At 37.7% G+C, this 21,384-nt stretch overlaps 1 protein-coding gene and 1 non-coding gene across 2 annotated transcripts; one reads left to right on the top strand and one right to left on the bottom strand.

Annotated features, from left to right (window-relative positions):
• The first annotated feature begins 10 nt into the window (after positions 1–10).
• Positions 11–20,929, top strand: CXHXorf58 (chromosome X CXorf58 homolog). The gene is made up of 9 exons (XM_074062291.1): positions 11–149; positions 2,619–2,755; positions 4,096–4,186; positions 6,255–6,349; positions 7,098–7,209; positions 12,656–12,787; positions 17,146–17,375; positions 19,585–19,738; positions 20,744–20,929. Exons 2-9 carry the CDS (start codon positions 2,640–2,642, stop codon positions 20,927–20,929), a joined length of 1,116 nt encoding a protein of 371 aa, XP_073918392.1. The 5' UTR covers positions 11–149; positions 2,619–2,639.
• LOC141420201 (small nucleolar RNA U13) lies at positions 9,894–9,995 on the bottom strand. The gene has a single exon (XR_012444869.1). It is a non-coding gene; the product is annotated as a small nucleolar RNA U13 (small nucleolar RNA).
• Positions 20,930–21,384: the final 455 nt, after the last annotated feature.

Here is a 21,384-nt window from a genome sequence, read left to right as displayed (position 1 = left end):
TGGGCTGGAAGCAACATCATTGCTGAGCAGCAGCGTGTCACGCCCGGATGGCGGGCTAACGCAAGCCACGCCCACCTGGAGGCTCCGCCCCCGCGTCGGCTGTTGCTAGGTGGCAGAAAGTGCCGGTTCTGCATGGGCTGCACGCGAGGGTGAGAGGAGGGACTCGCCGGGCGCTCGGAGGCCCGGGAAGTTGGCCTTCGCCTTCGCCGCTGCTATTGGACGTCGGGTGGCGTGGGCCACGAGTTCTGCCCACAGAGGCGGCCGGGCGGGGGCGCTCGGGGGACCTAGAAAGGCTTGGAAAGCCTCGCAGCCAGAAGCTGCCTAACGGGTGTTTGGATTTACCTCACAAAAGGTTTTTAGATTTTGTATCTTGTTGGACGTTTCTCAATTTTAAATTTAAACTAATTTACCACATCGTTTAGTCACGAAAGGCTCTGTTGTTTTTTTCTCTTTAATATGCTTAAGAGTAAGTCCTTCACTGGGAATCAAATATTTGTCCCTTAATACTTTCAGAACTAAACAATAATGGCAGTAATTATCTATTAATATGAATAACAAGCACTAACAGAGGACTATGTGCACAGCTCTTCTCTAAGCTCATTATTATTCATCTAAACCACGTGGGTGGGCATGATTTTCATTCCCATCCTGTAGAGGAAGAAGCTGAGGCATAGAAAAATTTAAGTAATTTGTACAAAGCCACACAAAGACGGAAGCCAGGATTCAAACCCAGGTAGTCTGCCTTTGAAGTCTGTGCTCTAGCCTAAACAATTGTTAGCCTGTCTCAAAAAGCGTATTTCATGTTTTATTCTGTATTTCCATCCTAATCCCATAGAAAGTAGAAGTCCCATTCAGACAGGCATCCAGAAGATTTATGGGGCTGGTGACATGGCTCAAGTAGTAGAGTGCCTGCCTAGCAAGCGTGAGGCCTTGAGTTCAAACCCCAGTACTGCCAAAAGAGAAAAAAGAAAACAGAACATTTTGGGATTTGTGCAGTGGTGTATCACCGTCCTCTGGTCAAAGACTACTAGGAACACACCTGTCACTGAAGAAGTTGGGTTTCTTCTTGCTGCAAGAAAAACACACCTAGGGGAAACGGACATTTCAGTAAGAGACTGTTAGATTTTTTTTTTTACTAGGGTTTGAACTCTGGGCCTCAGGCTTGCTGGGTAAGCGCTCTACCACTTGAGCTACTCCACCAACCCTTAGAGTGTCAGATTTATCATAAGATTGGGCTTTGGTTGGGTGATTTGGGAACCAATTCAAGGAAGCAGGATTTTGCTTTGGACTGGTTGTTGTTAGGATGTGGTGATAACACCAAGGCCCAGCTTAGTGCCAGGCCAGCTCCCAGATATTAAGGGCTGCTTTCCTCCTCAGGAGAATCGTGTATTCCAGGCCATCCCCATCCCCAAGGAGAGATAGTTAATACCCTCTGAAGGCCTTCATCAGTAATGAAATGGCTTACATATATAAAACTAGGAAACAGTGATAAATTTGAGCCAGAGTTCTTAATTCAGAGGGTACATGAACCCACATGGGAGGAATATGACAACTTCATTTTCACTAACCTCTAACTGAACTTAGCACTTCTTTGAATTATAGTGTAGGCAACAAACCACAGTAGTATTAGCAGTATCTGTGACTTTATCATTAATAGAAAGTACAGATATTTTCATACCATATTACAGTCATGACAGATCACTCAAAATATCATTTATGTTCATTACTACTTCAAAAGTAAAGTAGTTACTAGATTTATTATTTTATTTCATGCATAAAGAAGACACATATTACTATAATTTTGTTTTTTTTAAGATTTTGATAATATGACTAAGAATTTGGGATCTGCATCCAATTTAGAGTAATGCTTCAAAGCATTATTAAAAAAATTAGAGGCTGAATCAGGTAACTTACTACATCCCCTCTCACTTTACCAAGGAGGGAACTAAACCATGCACAGGTTAAGTGATTTGCCCAAAGTTTCACAGCTATTTGATAAAACTGGGGTGAAAAGTTTTCAGACAAGTATGTAAAACCCACCACTCTGCTAAGGCATTGGAGATTCCATAGTTAGCAAGGTGTCTCCTGCCTTCAGTGAGTTTATCAGGGTAATAATAGGAGAGTAATAAGATTGAACTTTTTTTTCTGGTACTGGGGCTTGAACTCAGGGCCTACACCTTGAGCTACTCCACCAGCCCTTTTATTTGCGAAGGGTTTTTTCGAGATAGGTCTCGCAGAACTATTCGCCTGGGCTGGCTTTAAACCACAATCCTCATGAGTAGCTTGGATTACAGGCTTGAGCCACCGGTGCCCGGCAAGATTGAATTATTGTTCTAAAAAGTTAACCCCAGCTGTAGTGTGGAAGATGACTAGGAGGAGGAAAAATCGGAGACAGAGAGACAATTAGAAGGCTATGGGTAGATCCACTTGTCTTTCACACATACAACACAATTATTTTTGGTACACAAAGAATGTAAGCTTTAAGCAACATTAAGAGCTCCACAGTGCCTTTCTTTTTAAAGGGTTCTAAAATTAGCAAAATAATATGGCATTTGAGTCTAGTCCAAATGGTGTAATAAAAGATTATGACCTTAAAGACTTAATTTATGTACTTTCAGATTACTTTGCTGTAGGGAAAAATGAATAATCCCTCAAAAGCAACAGGTACTGATGTTCCAAAATCAGATAAGCAACTGCCAGAAAAAGACCAAAAGCCACGTATGACAACTATTGAAAAGCTGGAGGCAAAAAAACTGTAAGTACCCATCTTTTGCCTTTTGTCATTTTCCACACTGGACAGTTTCTAAACTTACCCAAATTTACCCAGATAACTTCAATCACTTCTCGTGTAAATTGAAAGTTTGTTGTACTTTAAAATTACCTTCAAATAAATAACTATTATAATTTTAATATTTTGTAATTTACAAAGCATGGTAACACACATCTATTTGATCCTGATACAACCTTGTGAAACAGTTTTATTACATTTTATAAATGAGAAAGAAGCAACTGAGAGAAGGTAAGTGACTTGTAGAACATTAAACCAGCTAATAAATGACATCAGTTAGTATTCAAAGGTTTGTTTCCATATGTCAGGACTTTATTTATTTGTTTTTTGGCAGTACTGGGTTTTGAACCAGGGCCTCACACTTACTAGTATGCGCTCTACCACTTAAGCCACTCCACCAGCCCATTTTTATTTTGGGTATTTTCAAGATAGAGTCTCTCAGACTGTTTGCCTGGGGTTGGCTTTGAGCTGCAGTGCTCTTGATCTCTGCCTCCTGAGTAGTTAGGATTGCAGATGTGAGCCACCAGCACCCAGCTGTCAGGCCTTTTCTTCTCTACACCTTATAATCAGCATTTTTCCAGCTAGGGGTGACATTGTGCAGGTGTCCTTTTCTGTGCACGCAGCACTATAAGAGATAATGGCAGGGTGTGAGAGTTTGGGAGAAGGAGACCCTTGCAATCTGCCATTGCTTGGACATGATCAAAAGTAGAATAATTCTCTGACTTGACAGAGATGATTCTGGTTCAAGCAAAAATCAGAGAAAGGAATTTCTTTTTTCTAGGTCATAGTCATCAGAAGAAAACTGGGCCTCTTGTAACTTCAGTTCTTAGACACAGCATTTTCATTGCACTTGAACTAATTGGATAGTGTTTGTAAGAACTAATGTAACCAAAATCATTTTAGATCATAGATGTTTTAGAAAGCATGCTTGTGTCCTAACGCTTTTTATTATTATATGCTTTCTTTTTTGAGGTACTGGGAATCAAATCCAGGGTCTTGAACATACTAGGCAAGTGCTCTACCACTGAGCTACACCCTAGCCCTATTTATTGCATGCCTCTTGATGAGTAGCCAGGATTTTATAATCTTAAGGGAAAAATTCTTAAGTAATTTCCTCACTCTGACTAGATTCTGTAAATGACCAGTTCCAATTACTATATCCAAATGTTCCTTATTAGGTCAGTCTTAACGTGGGAAATGGAAAGGTATAGGAAGAGGAAGCATAAATTGAGAGTTTTCCAAGATTTTAGGAAAATGATAACTACTTCATAAATATTAACTTCTTTTTTTCCTCTCATAATTAATAGAGAAGTTTCAGCTCTAATGATACAGAGAGCTTGGTTCATTCATGTGGACAAAACAATATTTCAACTCCTAAAACATACAATTTGTGCAGCGGTATGTATATTTCTTTTTGTTTTCTCTACCAGATTTAATTACTTATCAAGTTAAAAGATCTGTTAATTAAAGGTAGAATAGATAACCCTCTTTACCTCTTCTATTTGGATATAATAATATTATATAAGGTTCTGAAATTGCTGCTTCTGTTAACCCTAAATGAATATTTCTGGATTTATTTTAAAATAATTAATAATTTCTTTTTAATTCTGTTAATTTCTTTTTCTGAAATTAACATACCATTTTTTGCTTTTGAATTTATTCCTTACTTGAAGATATAAAGCAGTGATCTTCTAACAATAAAAATCTCTGAATTAGGGGCTAGGGGTGGAGCTCAGTGGTAGAGCATGTGTTTACCATGTGTGAGGCTCTGTATTCGATTCTCAACACTAAAAACAAATCTCTGAATTAACAGTGCCCTTGCCTTCCACCCAGCAATTTCACTTCTAAGAGTCCATTCTTTAATATATAGAATTTCATTGTAGCATTGATTGCAAGAGCAAGTAAATATTACTGTCTTCATAGTGTTAAACCTCATAGCATTAACATGATTCTGTGATAGGAAGAAAACCAAGATAGCTTGTTAGTGAAAAAGGCAAGTCAGAACAGTATGAAGAGTATAATCCTATTTGAGTAAAAAACAAAAACAAATGCACTTCCTCCCTCCCCCTAAAACAACTCTGGTAATTCCAGCAGACTTATTAAGCCTTCCTTGGTATAGTCCAAGTATTCTCCCAGTAAAATATCTCAGAATTCTAGTAGCATATTATTAGCGATAGTCACATTAAGGAAATTTTAGCAGTCCTGAAAAGTTATAAAGTCTGAGCATTGTGTTCTTCATCATCTGACCCACAGCCCTATTTGTGATGTTAGTAAAAGTATACTACCACAGGAAAAAACCGACCCAGGTAAACTCTTGACATTTCAGGTCCATTATCCATTGTTTTTGCATACAGAGCTCATTTTTAATTATCATCTTCCTGGTTTCCTCATAATTTTAGACTCTTAATAACAGAAAGAAGGAAACCAATTCTTTTCATGTGTTATTTTAATGCTTTAAGTGTAACACCTTATTAATAATGATTTGTCTTCTGGGTGTGGTGACATGCTCCTCTCCCAGCTACTCAGGAGTCTAGAGATAGGAAGATCACAGTCTAAGGCCAGCCCCCAGGCAAAAACATGAGCCCCTACCTGAAAAATAACTAAAAGCCAAAAAGGTCTGGGAGCATGGCTCAAGTGGTAGAGTACATGACTAGCAAGCATGAGGCCCTGAATTCAAGCCCCAGTACCACCAGATAAAAAACAATGCTTGGTCTTGTAGGAAAAAAAAAGCCCTTTATCCTGTATTATATGTGATTATCATAGGCATGAGGTCAAATGGGGTCATGCGGGAGAAAGAGCGGAAGTTTTAGAGTCAAAGAGATCTTAGTTTGATTCCTAACTTCCCCCATTTACTACCTGTATGCTGTTGTGTAAGTTACAAAAACTCCCTGTGCCTCAGCTTTCTCATTTGTAAAATGGGGTGATAGTAGTCTCATAGTATTATTGTTGTTAAGATTAAATGAGTTATGTATATAAGGCAGCTAACCTAGTATGTGGCATATAAAAGATGCTTAAAAGTAACTTATCACTATTATCATTCTCATGTTACAATGATTCATTCAATATCACATACCTGTTAAAGTATCTGGTGTATTCCAGGCACTATACTAGATACTAGGAATAAAGTGATAAAGAAGAGACGTCCCTCCTTTCATGATGCTTATAAGTCTAGTAGAAAACACAGACAAGTTTATAAATAATTACAATAGATTGTGAAAAGTGTTGTCATAGGGAAAGAACAATGCCTGCAATCTCTAAAAGGGACATAGACACCCAAATTTGGAGAGCCAAAAGATTAAATAACTGACTCAAGGCTACATAGATGATAAATGGAGGAGCCAAGATAGAAACCTGCCTCTTCAGAACTCCAAGCCCAGTGGACTGATCACTTGACCATGCTTCCTCTGTTATAGTCAGCAAATTAAGTCTAGGAACTTTCTGTTTACAGCACCATTATTTATTTCAGGAACAGTTTGTGGCACATGAAATACTGAAGACAGTGAGCCCCATTGAGGCTAAACTTGTCAAAGATCCTAGCATGAAGTGTAAAGTCAGATTCAGGTAATATACCTATGCTGATTTATTTCAAGGACTTTGTAGTTAATAAGGAGACATCTTAGAAATTATTTTAAATCCTCATAACATCTCAGTATATAATTATAAAGTAAATGTGTTGTCCTTGTTTATGTTTGTTATATGAAGAATATAAGGCATGACTCTTTGGCTAAAAGTTGCATGAAAGGGCTGGGTATGGTGGCACACACCTAAAATTCCAGCTCCTAGGGAGGCAGAGATCAGGAAGATCAGGAAGATAACAGTTCCAGGGGACAAAGTTAGCAAGACCCCCATCTCAACAAACTAGCTAGACACAGTAGCTCACATCTACAATTACAGTTACACAGGAAGCCCTGGTTAAAAAGTACAAGACCCTATCACAAAAATAACTGAAGTGAAAAAAGGGATTGGGGTGTAACTCAAATGGTAGAGCACCTTCCAAGTAAGTGTGAGACCCTGAATTCAAACTCCAGTACTGCTAAAAAATAAAGAAATAAATAAAGATTGTCACGAGAGTAGGTCTCATCTCCTATTCTATGTCCAGTTTTACACAAGTAGAAAATAATTGTGAGTACACCAAAGTGTGGATCTTTCATCTTCTGTGATCCATTCCATTATTAGATCTTTATGTGCTCTTGGCATAGCTCTTGCCCTGTATTCAAGAAACTGTATGAGCTATCTTAAATACAAGGGGAAGAAGTTAACGAAGCCCAAAAACTGATGCCACGTAACTAATTTTTGGTCTTTATTTCAGATTTAATGGTGAAACATTTCCACCTTTCATTGTGTTTAAAATCTTTCTACATGGTGACGGCTCTAATAACAAGTATTTCAGTGGGAAAAATTTATTAAAGCCATCGAGTAAGGTGATGTTTCATGATGTACATTTTATGTTAATTTAGCTTCATAACACCTATGTGGTATCTGAATTGCATTCAAAGTGTGCAGGCTAAGTTATTTCTCCATTAAACAGATCAGGAATGTAGCTTTTTTTTTTTAAGCACCATGTTTCAAAGTGTCTCTACTTAACAGCTAAAAAAATTAGAATGAAGTACTTATATAAGGGGCTCCAGAAAATATCCATCAGTTTTCTTGTATTAAATTTTTGGGTTTTTAACAATGACTAGAGTGGCCTATTGGTCAGGGCTTTAAAATTACGCAGAACATTTGATGCAACTTTGTTTTAATAGAATTTTATTGTTTCTTTGATTCTAGTAACATTTAGAAATAAATATGCCAAAATATATTGAAAATGTACTTTTAAAATATTTATCTTTTTTTACATGAATTCTTATCATAGTCACCATAATTGTGTCTAGCATAGGAATCACGTGGGGATCTTGTTAAACTGCTGCCACGAGTACTCATCTATAGACCACACTCTTCATAGCAAGGATCTACAGCAGAGGTTTTACTCCTTTGACCTATACCTGACTGTAATTGAGTAAAAAAAAGGTGGACATTCTCATACTTAGCCTTTAATAAACTGTACATGAAAGGTTATTTTCCTGTTCTGGAGTGTAGCTCAGTGATAGAACACTTTCCTAGCATGTTCAAGGGCCTAGGTTTGATTCCTCAGCAATATAAAAAAAATCCCTTTCTGGAAATATTTTTCACAAAAAGTATGGCCCATCTGAAATCATGAGTTCTAGCCTGTGTTGAGGACAGAATACTGCACAGCTTGGTAGCTTCTGATCAGATCCCACAAGTGCAGCACTGACAACTCTCTGAAGAGTAGCAGAAAAAGAAAAGGGGCTGCTTTGCTTTATATTTACAGGCAGTATCAGAGAACAATCAATCCTGCTTCAGACATGTATCAAATGACCTACATTTTTCACTATGAAATACACTTTTTCAAAAACATTAATATTTGTTCATTATGTAGCTTAACTTCAGATGGGTAAGGATATATTTTCCTTACATTTGAAGGATAAATTCATGCCACATCCATCCATGGAATAAGCCAGTAGTTGTCCCTATAAAATATCATCTATTGATTCTTTTTCTGAGGTTATATAATGGGGCTTTTCCAGGAACTAAAGTTCTCCTGGGTAAGTGCCTGTCAGCCCTAGCTGTGCCCAGGCTTGAGATATCGAGAACCTTAGAGGCAGAAACTCACTGTGTATACATTTAAACTCTTTGAAATGGCGTATAACTTCATTAAATTTTTGTTTTATTTTTGTTGGGGTTTTTAGTTCCCTGACAAGGAAGCAAAATTTTTTCTTTAAATTATATAGTAATTGTTGGAAAAGTATGGAAATAACCAGGAAATATAAATAGAAAATATGCCTTTATGCATCACTCTCTTGGAGTAATCAGTGCTAATTGTTTGTTATGTATCCTTCATTTTTCACATGAAAATATGCAAAGAAATTTTATAATTTTGTTTGTTCTTATTATAAAAATATGATCATACTATTCAGCTTGAGCTTTTCACTGAACATTATAATGTGTTTTAAACGATGAGAACATACCCAGCTTAAGGGAACAGCTTGGGCTTCCTTCATCTCTTTTGTTGAGCTTCAGAACAAGCTCTGCTAACATGTAGATTCATGGTTGATAGAAGACTTGCAAAAGTGGAATTTTTCTCACTCTAAGTTTACTCAACTCCTTTGTCATTGAACAAAGGTATTGTGTCTTTAGCAAACCAATCCAACTTTTCTAAGTTTACTTATTCCTTAATTTGAAATAAATTAGTAAGTTTTAGTCTAGTCCAATGTTAGGTCTAATTTCACTTAACAAAGGAGGGGGAGTTTCACAGATTTTTTTGTTGTTTCATCTTTTCCCAACTTATTTCCAGTTCTACTTTCATTTCTTTATCATTTTCCAACTGAATTTCTCATGTATTCACAAAAAATAAAGGGCAAAATAAATGAAAGGATATAGAATAGTCTAAACAGCTTTCGAGAAAAACTACCTGATATGAAGACTTGAAATCTATAATAATCAAGACAGTGTAAAGGTGGCATGAAGATAGGCACACAAGCCAGGCATGGTGGTACATGCCTGTAATCCCAGCACTTGGGAAGATGGAAAGTTTGAAGACAGACTGGGCTACATAGTGAGACCCTGTCTTAAAAAGATAAAAAACTTTGACACATTGATAAACAGGGGAAAATAGAAAATTCAGAGATAGACCCACACGTAGATGATCAATTGATTTTCTTCAAAGGTGCCAAAGCTATTCAAATGGTACTAGAACAGTTGGATAGTCATATATATATTTAAGTCTCATTTCACTTGCCTGCTTTGATGATCTATTTTCTGAACAATGCTTATTTATAGAGGGTCATCATTATTGTTGTTCCACCAGAGAATTTTCTAAAGTCTTGCTACCAAGAGTGATCTGAAAGTTCCCTACACTGGCATCCACTGGACCTTGTTAGAAATTCAGAGTCTCAGGCCCCACCCCAGATCCCTGAATGAGCATCTGCATTTTAACAAGGTCCCCAGGTAATTCTAGGCACCATACAGTTTGAAAGCGCTATCCTAAAAGTGCCTCCCATTCTATGGCCTGAAACATTCTGGGTAACTGACCATTTCTTTTCCACATCAGACGTAACATGTCTACATGGTAGCAATGTTTGAAGGAAGCACATCTCACGAAATGGTGCGGAAACCCCAATCATCACACTTATGAACCGTGAAAGATGCCAGTTGATAATTTTTAACCATTAACATCCAGCAACTGTTATTTTACATTTAAATCCCAGTCCTTTTGAGGCTTACTTATATAAATAAGAAAAAGTAACAATAGCTACCCATGTTACTTAATCACTTTCTATCAATTGTCATCTTAAACATTTTATGTGCATTATTTCATTTAACTTGCATGAACACTATATTGTATATTCTGTTATTATAAAAAGATCAAGTAACTTGCTTAAGGTCTCACAACTAGAAGGTGAAGGCACTAAGACCAAAGCCCATGTTCTTAACCACTCCTGAGGTCAGGAACTATGTCATACATGTTCAATCACGGCCCTCCATTCACTTTGGTGAGGGACGTATTATTCCCATTTTGCTTATGCACAAGCTGCAACTTGGAGAGACTTGTCAAGGGCCTAGCTGAGACTTAAATACTTCTTCCTGTTTCTGTTGTGCTGTGTACAATTTCAAGGTTGAAACAACAGTAATGGGGCTTTTATTCTGAGCCTGAATTTAATTGTTCTAAAGCAAGAAATTTCCAGTGCAGTACCAGTTATCACTTACCTTCATGAGTGAAAATATCCAGCAGCAATAGGGAAGTGACTTGAAATATTAGAGTAATTTTATAAGCCCAAGTGTGGATCTTGGCTAGCAAACAGCAACAGGGCTGTGCGGGTTTCTGGGCCACAGTGATGCTTAGTATGCGGCGTGTCAGGCTTAGAGCTGCTCTCACTCCAGCCTTTGAGTCAGCCACTAAGAACCAAACCTGCTCCTTGAATCCTACTCTCCTTGGTTGGCATCCTGGGAATCCTCCCTAGTTTTTACCCACCCTTTTCTCCTGAGGCGGACTCTTCCTTCCCATTGCTTCCTATGGAGAAGTACTTCCCTGAATCTGGACGTATATGGCAGATTTCTGACAAGAACATCTGGCCATTGGACAGCAAACTTTTTTCAAACCCCTCTTACAAATGGGCGGAAAGCTTGCCCTATGCTGCCAAGTATGGTTTTCTTTGGCTAAGGGACTGGAATGGGCCCTACACAACTTAGGCACTATACAAATAAGGAAACTGGGTCTTGGAGAGATTGGTAGTGGTGGCTGAGTGGGGCTAGAGGGAGGAACTGACAATGGGTATCTTTTCTAAGTAATTTGAGCTAAAATAAAATATAATTATCCCTAAAAAATTCCTAAAGCAGAAATTACATGATTTTCATACCTATGCAGTATACAATAATTTGTTTTTACCTTTAATGTCACTGCAGGTCTGGTTAGTTAGAACACATAAGAAATCAATTGTAAGAAGGCATAATGGAGAGATGTGCCAATACTATCTTTTCTTTAGATGCATAATATATAAGGAAATTAATGAAATGGAAAGCAAAAATGATCTACCAATAGGAAGGCTCCTCCTCATATTTTCAGCAAACTGTTTCTGCCCCTTCAATGTACTGCATTAGGAATAAAACAACCACTGGAATATTTTTTTTCTTTTTCATTTTCCATACGTGTCTTCAGAGCTTTGGAATTTAGAAAATTAAAGAATATTCTGGAAACAAAGAATATTTTGGAATTTAGAAATTAAAGAATATTCTGGAAACAAAAGTGAGAATTGAAGTAGAAAATACATAAAGGCTAGCTGTTGTGTTGAATATTAAGTAAAAAAAATAGAAATTCTGAGTTTTGATCTTGGTCCAACCACCTTTTTTTGTGGTACTGGGGTTTGAACTCAGGTCCTTGTGCTTGATAGGCAAGCGCACTGCCACTTGTGCCACACCACCAGCCCCCAACCACTCTTTTACAGCCTCTTATCACCCTACATTCTGAGCTGCAAAGGGGGAAAAAAAACTGGTCTGGAAACAAAAGATATTTTAATTTTCTTCTATGCCAGCCTCCCTCCACATAAACAGACCCTTTGTGGCCAAAAGCACAGATCCATAATAGAAACATGTATTAGAAGAGTTAGCATACTTATGCGAGGGTGGAGAGTACTAACGTATAGCTTTTAGCACAAGGATAGGTATATGTGGATGGGTATGGCACTAAGAGAGCCAGATAGCATTTGAGTCTCGTATTTTCTTTGATTCTTTTGTCTCTGACCTCTCAGATGCTTTCCTTGAATATAAACTGTTGACATTTAAGAGAGAAAGAAAAATCTTTTATTTGCTTCTCTTTGGCTACTGAGAATGATGTCTGAAGAGGAAGGAGTCCTAAGCAACCTGAACTGTACTTTTTCCATTTGGGGGTAATGTATTAACACAGAAAAGAGAGTCACCTTTCATTGCAGTTCCTAGGGCAACCTGTTTAATCACCAGATCAGTTTTCCTTGCATTGACAGCACAAATGAGGTTATAGGCTTCTTTAGCTTTTAAAGGGAAAGAATATTTTAAAGGGAAAAAACAAAACTCTGATCCTTTGAGGGTTGTGAGCTCAACTCCTCTAGCTGCATTTTAAAACTATGTAGCTATGACTATTGTAACAAATTTAAGTGGTTTAAAAATCTCTATATAATCTCATCTTCGCAAATGCAGCCTTTCTATTAAATAGCAAGCTGCTAAGAGAAAGGAACAATATTTGATGCATTTGTCCAAAAATATACGTAAAGTACATGCTGATCATTAAAAGTATTTTGCTACTGTTTTTAAAACCTGTTCTTATTCTCTTTATAGGCAGTGCTCGATGCTTGCAACATCATGGGGAAAAGGAAATTTCATCAGCAAATTATGGAAGATGATCGTCTTTTCCAGGAGTCCAAAATAGCTGATCAGATAGATATTGTCACCATGCAAGATTACCTGCAAGTAAGGAATTTAAATTTAGATGTTGAAAAACAAACAAAAAAGGCTTCCTGATTCTGTCCTCCAAGAAGTAAGAGTCTTACATTTTTTATTATGGTTAAATACAACATAAAATTCACCATTTTGACAAATTTCAGGTGCACAGTACAGTGCATTCACAGTGTTATATAGCCATCACCACCATCTAATTCTAAAACATTTTCATTACCTCAAAAGGAAACCTGATATCGAGTAAGCAGTCATTCCCCATTCCTCCATCATTCCAGCCCCTGCCAACCACCAATCTGCTTTATGCCTCTATGGATTTGCCTAGTCTAGATATTTCATATAAATGGAATCATATCTTATATGGCTTTTTGTGTCTGGGGTAAGGTGATAGCTAAAGGAATATGGGGTTTCTTTTTGGGGTGATGAAAATGTTCTGGAATTAGGTAGTGGTGATGGTCGCATAACATTGTGAATATACTAAAAACCACTGAATTGCATACTTTATAATGGTTTAAATGGTTAATTTTATATTATGTGAATTTCATCTGAATACAAAATAAAAAATAACTGCATGGTGCTAAAATAGTGCATAATGAGGATTTGACCTAGTAAGGAAGGGTTTTCTTACTGTTCGGGTTCTTTCTGGTACAAGTAACAGAATATTTCCAACCACAAGAGGCTTAAACAATACAGACCATTTATTGTCCTGTGAAAGAAGTCCCTGGATAAGTGGTTCCTGGGTAGCTAATTCAACAGCTCAGGGACAGTGGGGTTCTGAGTCAGCTTCTCTCCAGTCCACCTGGCTTCTTTCACATGGTAACAAGATGACTTGCTACCATGTGACTTCAGCTCCATTCAAAGATAAGAAGACAGGGACTCCTCTCAACCTTCTTTCTTCATCTCAAGAAGGAAAAATCTTTCTCAGAAGCCTTTCACAGACTTCTGTCCAGGCCCCATTGGTCAGAACTGGATCACATGCTCCCCCTAAACCAATCACCAAAAAAGAGAAATAGCATCCTTTCCCACAATTGATTAAGAACAATCGTCGTTTATGTGCAGAGGCCCTCCTTCCCTGAGAATACTCCTGTTCCATACTTGAAAAAACAATGTCCAGACTCTATGAGCAAGGGAGAACTGCAGGCAATTGATTATGCATGTCAGTCTAGTGGTGAGCAAGTGGCACTATGGCAGGAAGAGCTGTGGAGCCTGAAAGCAGGTCAGTGGAAGAGAGCACACAGAAGGCATGATATGCAGCCAGACTGCAGAGCTGGTAAGAGATCATGCAATGAGAAGCTTCTGCATTGCTTCAAGAAATAAGGTGATCAAATCTAAAGGGTGAAGAGGTCCCTCTTGCTGCAGGGTAGAGAATGGGTTAGAAAGTGCCCTCCCTGTTTGGAGATTCCTGAGTATTCTAGGAGAAGTGGTGGTAGCTTGGGTTAGGGCTTGGTTTAGATGCAAGACATAATTAGAGCAAAAACAGTGGGCCTGAGTGACAGACAGGGAGGAAAGCTAAAGAAAGGTGTCTGGTATGGCTCCTAGGTTTTTGGTTTGCATAACTGGATGGATAGCAGTGCTGAATCAGGGCCCTTAAACTAGATACCTGAATAATAATAATAGCAAATGCTTCTGTAACACTAATTTCTTTTATTCTCATAAGAATCCAAAGTGGGTGAGTAGTGTTATTACCCTCATTTTTCAATTCTAGAGGAACAAGGAATCCCAAAATTCTGGTGCAAAATGGTAATATATGCGATCTTAGTTTTTCACTCAGTTGTTTCAGCATAACACATGAAATTAATGCAGTGTCTTGAGGACTCCTGGTTGCGTTTTCTTTCTTTCACAGACTTACCCTATGAAATTAGGGAATTGGATCAGGAAATAAATAGTGTTGGGGATGCCAACTATCTTTGCTAAGGACATGGGTCCCATACTTGCAGATTGTGAATATATCAAGAGTTGGTGTCATAAGAGAGGGTTACCCAAATAGACATATTGGAAGAGAGAGATAAGATGATGGTAGATACTTATTCAGCCCATGCATGGCACTACTTTTATCTCTTTACAGGCATATTACCTCTTTGAACCTTCAAGTTTGTAAATCATGTGAACCTTTTAACAGATTTAACCTTGTTAAATAAAGTTTAACACGGTCCAAAAATTTGCCCATGGTCACACAGTGAATAAGTGGCAAAGTAGATTGTTGACATGCCTGAGATGTTTACTCATTTTACTACTTGACCCTTGAAAAATAAAATATACAGGCATTCTTACTGTGCACAGAAGTGAGGGACTATATGGCCATACAAGCTGAAATCATGCAAAAAAAACTTAATAATCAACAGGGAAGATTATAATTGTCCCATGATCTTTATTTTTGTTGGCACGTTAAAAACAGCTGGATATGGTGGCGCTCGGGAGGCTCAGAAAGGAGGATCGTGAGTTCAAGGGCAATCTGGGATACACAGTGAGACCCTGTTTCAAAAAAAAAAAAAAAAAAGCAATCATTAAAGACTCTCCTATTGCCTGTTTAAATATATGGGAAAATCCAACACATTTAGTATGCTATAATTTAAAAACATTAAAAGCATTGAGAATGAAAGTTTTATTTTTTTGTAAAAACGTATCAACTGTGAATATGCAACATTGAATTGTACACCTTGAATAAAATTGTGAAAAAAACAGACTGTGGATGTAGCTCAGTGGTAGAGTGCTTGTCTAGCATGCATGGGGCCAAGAGCTCAATCCCTAACACAGCAAAAAAACCAAAAAAAACTTATTAAGAGTAATTTGAAGAGTGCTGACTTTCTTGTTCTTCTCATGTGAATTACAGTAGGAAGCAAACATTTCTCTATGCCTTGGTGAGTTGTCACACTCCTAAGTTTAGATCAGCTGCCAACATTTTATTCTTTGCATTTTAAATGTTGCAAAATATGCTAGCGTTCCTTTAAGGTAAAGCTTTTTTGGGCCAGCATCACTTCCTCTGGGACAACTTCATCCTTTTCATCACAGCCACTTATGTTGGTAAGTTCACTTTTATCAAGTTCCTCTAGCTGCACATCTATAGTCTCATAAATGATAGCAGTGTCAGCTATCTCTCAGATCACCTGTCTCTTTCTAGAACTCAATTTACATTTGATTCCAATTCACTTCCAGTGTTAACACTTTTTCTTTGCTGGATAATTCCCTCCTTTGATTATCTAGTTTTGTAAAATGTCATGTGGGTTTATCACTATGAGACAAAGAAGACAACACAACTACATACTTTGCTGTCTGTAAATGAACTGGATAACAGATCCACAGTGACCAACCAATTGCTGACAGATTTTTTTAAACAAGTGACATGATTTGTCATTAATCATGCTGCACATTTGTCATTTATGTACTGGCCTATGAACTAAAGAGCTAGCAGAAAAGTTTGTACTTTATGCAAGTACTCATGGTTATACTGTGGTAGTTGAAATTGGCACTGTATTGTTGGGGGGGCTGGTATTATTCAGTGAAATGGTGGTGATTGAGATTTGTGCATGACAAAATGGTACAAAAGGAGGACTGTTTGTAGGGTGGGTGTATATATATGTATGTACATGACAGTGTGTGTGTGTGTGTGTGTGTGTGTGTGTGTGTGTGTGTGTGTGTAGTTTACCCTAAAGGCCTCATTGTTACTCCATTTCCTACATTTCCTAGCATTGAAGCTCCTCCTGCCCTATACCTGTCTCTTAAGCACACATTTATCTTTTAAGTTCCTAACTTGATATTGTTTTAAATTGAAAAAAAGAGGACTGGAGGCATGGCTCAAGTGGTAGAGCACCTGCTTAGCAAGTGTAAAGCTCTGAGTTCAAATCCCAGTCCCACCAACAAAAAAATAGACCAAATGGAAAAAGGGTGTTTTCTACAAATACACCAAATAAAAACAGTGAAATTCTATATTTAACATCAGAGATGGACTCATTATTTCTAAAAGGTTTTGTGTCAGTGTCCTCTTAACCTAAGCATGTCATAAATGGGCACAACCAGATACGTGAACATGTAACTATTACTAATTTTTCAGCTCTTCCTGAGTTTAATTTATCCAAGTTATGTGTGTTATTAAAATGTATCCACATTAAATAAACATTTAGTGATTATGGTCCTATGTGCATGAAACTGTATGACATGGATTCTGCCTTCCAATAAGGGAGCTAAGACATACACAGGTAACTGAAACATTTAGTTGGCAAAAAGAGTCATAGAAGAGAGAGGTCGACAGAGTTCAGAGATGAGACCAAGGAATACATTTTGGATGAAGTGACATTTAAGTGGAAACTTGGAGAATGTGTTTAAAACCATGATAGAGCACCCACAACCAATCATTCCAAATTGTTTTTTCCATACAGTATAGCAGTCTTATGGATGAGACCCCTGCATCATCTGGTGGCAGAAATAACCAGTGGCGAAAATTAAACCTCAGAAACATTCCCAAGACAATGATGATATATGACATAGTTCATTATGCAGAGACTGGGGCAATCTCAAAGCGATTACAAGAAGAAATGAAGTATCTGTTACAGAAACCACGAACAGTAGAGATGCGTCAGCACCAGCTACAGATTGTTTCTGAAATTAGGTAAAAGAGATCTTTCTTTGAGGTTTACAATACTAAAAGCAGTTCTGAAAATGTTCATATTTTTCCAAAGAGCTTACTAAAGATAATAATAGGGCATACGGGGAAAATAAGATTGGGGCAGATTGCCCAAAATGTTTGCAACTTCATAAACAGAGCACTAACAAAAAGAACAATTTGGTACCTGGGGAGAACTTGTACCAACAGACGGGCAGCTCAAGGTGGCTGGAGGCTGCCACAGTAAATATAGAAACTGTACAGCAATAGAGGGAAAATGCTGGCAACTCTTTAATTAGAGCAGGTAGTGGATGCAGAGACAGTGCAGATGGAAGTGGAACCTTGAGCTAGCATGACTGCCTTTTAAGTAGACATGAGAGGCAGCGCAACTAAGAACCTGATCTAATGCAGGGAGGAGAGTACAGGGGTGGAGGCTTAGGTGCAGGTGCCAATTTTTGTTTTCATAAATACAGCTGAAAGGGCTCCCATTGCCCATGCAGCACAAAGCTGAGGGCTTTATCCTTTTCTGCTGAAGGCTATGATTGTATTCTTGCTATTCTGGCTCTCCTTGCCTAGGACAAATTGCATATAAATTACACTGACATTATTCCCTTCTTTACCAATAGCATGTGAACCAACTCACATTTTGGAAATGCATGTTGTAGCAAAATAGATGTATTATGATCTGAAACAACACAGACAGAATGTGACTACTCCAGTGATATTCCTTTTTCTTTTCATTAATAAGACTCATGTAGCCCATCTTATTTACAAAGTATACTGGCTTCCTTAAGAAGAAGCAATGATAAGACTTAAGAGGACTTATTTTTCATACACGTATTTGAAATGAAAAATACTCCTTCAGACTTTTTAGGCCATGAAGAAGATACCCACTGTCAAGCAAACATACTAGGGTTTTTCGGGAGTAGAAATGAGAAGTACTGACATAATAACATAATTTAACCTATTTATTTTATGATCAAGGCTATATATTTGCCAGACAGATAGGCATAGTCTGTTATCATGAAATATATTTTCTCTAACTCATCCATATGAGCACTGAATATAGAACTTAACCCTATTACTGCCAAGGTCAAACAAATGATGTAATTTTCTTTGCCACCATATATAACTCTGGACTCCTTGCTATTTGGACTCATGGTATTGTTTATCCAAGAATGAGTCACTTAAGAGCCAAATAAAGTAGTCAATTTCTAAATCAGTTGAAGAGGGAAAATTACTTTCATAAAGGCATCTTTAAATGTGGTCTTTATTTAGAATCTCCCGGAAGCAAACCCTGAGACAGGATTTGAGTTGGAGTACTTTATTTAAGAACCAGTGATAAGAGGGAGTAGAGCAGTGAAATAAAGGAGAGGCAGCCAAAACAGTGTGTGTTAGCAAGCAAATTATACTGTAGGTACCTGGAGCTTAATCCCTTCTGGGAATGCCAGAGCCAGTATAGAACATGCAACTCAGTTATCCCAACAGGGGCTAAACGAGTTGGGTATTGATGCATTGGTTAAAGGTTGCTTAGGAGGGTCAGTATTACTTCTTGGGCAGTTTCAACCTTTCTTTGTTTTTAAAGACAGCATTCAGGCTGAGCAATACAGATGTTAGCAAGTGGAAATTGGGCTTATGTACCCTGCAGTGGTAAGGCCAAGAGGACTGTGGGCATGGCACCAACTGTGTCTGATCCCAACACTGATTTTAAAGCTTTGTTTTTGCAACTGTTATGAAATACAATACTTTTTAATGTTGATGTGTGGTGTTAAAAAAGATTGTCACTACACAGTATTTTTTGGTGGGACTGGAGTTTAAACTCAAGGTTTCATGCTTGCAAAGCAGATGCTCTGCCACTTGAGCCACACCTCCAGTCCATTTTGCTCCTCCTGATCTCAGCCTTCCAACTAGCTAGGATTGCAGGCATAAGCCACCAGTGCCCATCTCAGGAAAGCTTATTTTAAATCGATACCAGGTTTTATTATTTTCATCATCATCATAATTGTCAACATCATCATGTTTACACCTCTGTAAGTGCCAGATAAAAACAATACTATGCAGTTAAAGTGGTAACTTTAAAGTTTACATGCAGTTTTGTTCCACATACAGAAGTCTAAATATTTTTGCTAGAGAGTATTTTAATACATTTGGACCTTGCTTTCATTCATACTTTACTGCGTGTGCTTTTTCTGTCTATAATACAAACATCCTAAAGGTATCCATCCTTCCATCCTGTGTATCGGCCCTACAAACAGCAAAATAAAATGAAACATCTGGGTCGTCGATCCAAGCAGGCTCAAATGAAAGTTGAAAAAATGAAAAACGCTTATATGACACCTAAAGAACCAAAGGCTTCAAAGGCTACTACTGTAAGTTTAACTTGTACTGAATTCATTATTTTGGACAAATTGCCTGTAAGTAATTCTCCTTGCATAATAAGATTTTCCTAATTTACAAATTCAAAGCTGAAACACCTTTGGCATACCACACCTTTGATGGTATAAAGCTACTTTTATCTTGGTAACACATATTTTTAAAATTCTTAAACAAGGGGCTGGGCACCCTGTAGTCCCAGCTACTTGGAAGGCAGAGGTAGAAGGATCATAGTCAGAGACCATTCCCAGGAAAAAATGCAAGATCCTATCCAAAAAAATAACTAAAAAAGCAAAAAAGGGCTGGTGTGGCTCAAGTGGTAGAGCACCTGCCTAATAAGCATGCAGCCCTGAGTTCAAAACCCCAGTACTGCTAAAAAAAATTCTTAAACAAAATTAGTAGCTATTCTGATAAACAGCTATTTTGGCTCCACACAACCATGAGTTGGCAAAAAAACAACAACAAAAAAACCTCAAACAAACAAAAAACACCTTATTGTCTTTGTATGTTGACACTGTTGAATTTAGCACCTCTCTGATGGTGCTTTTTTTAGAATGGAAGTCATCTGTCTAAAATTTTGTTGTGTGGTGCTAGGGATGGAACTCAGGGCATTGCACTTGCTAGGCAAGCCTTCTACCAGTGAGCTATATCCCCAACCATGTTGCTTTTGAGAGATGGGGTCTCATTGTGTTACTCAGACTGGCCTCAAACTCCTGGGCGCAAGTGATCCTCCCACCTCAGCCCCCTGAGTAGCTGAGACTAGATTACAGGCCAGTGAGGCTCTATCTAAACTTACTAAAAGTTGTTCTACGTAAAGTCTGCTCCGGGTGTACTTTCATATTGTAGGAATATTTACAATGAGCATGTGTTGATGTATTATTACTTTATAACTTTAAAAACTATAAATTTAGAGGGACTGAGACTAAGAATAAGATATAAAATATAAAGTCATAAAAGCCAAATATAAAACACTTTGTGCTTTTATATATAATTCTGCCTAGGAACCACAAAAAGACACACAGAGTACAAAGAAGCAAGAGATGATTGTCATCTCTACCTCATCTCTTGACATTGTGAAAGTCAAAGATTCCACATCAGATAGTGAATTTGAAAAAGAAGAGAAGGAATTATTTGCCTGGTATCAAGACTTGTATGTTGATTATTCTTCATTACTTGATACATGCTAATTGAGAGAAAATCAAAGTTGTTTAACAATATGCCTGTTTATCTATAAATAAAGACTAATCAAATAAAAATAAATCCTCAGTCTTCTCTCTTAACCAAATGCATGACATATAAAAAGCCCCTTGTTATTTCCATGGAAGCAAATATCTTTTACTAACAGAGTTTAACCTGAATCAGTTACTTCTATTAGATGTCCTCAAACTAACACTATACTGTTTTGATCAAGAAATGATAAGTAAATTAATCCCTGGGATTTTCATTCAATTTTTATTTTTTTCCACTTTAAAAAATGTCTGAACAGGAACTGGAGGTATGACTCATGTGGTAGAACATGAGTTCAAACCCCAGTACCTCCTGTGTGTGTGTGTGTGTGTGTGTGTGTGTGTGTGTGTGTATGTGTGTGTGAACAGACCATGCTTAGCGTAAATATTTGAATTCACTGGATAAAATGGTGCTC

This window comes from Castor canadensis, chromosome X (assembly GCF_047511655.1).
Source record: "Castor canadensis chromosome X, mCasCan1.hap1v2, whole genome shotgun sequence".
Classification (NCBI taxonomy): domain Eukaryota; kingdom Metazoa; phylum Chordata; class Mammalia; order Rodentia; family Castoridae; genus Castor; species Castor canadensis.
Note: the sequence above shows the minus strand (reverse complement) of the source record. Positions and strands in the feature narration are given on the sequence as shown.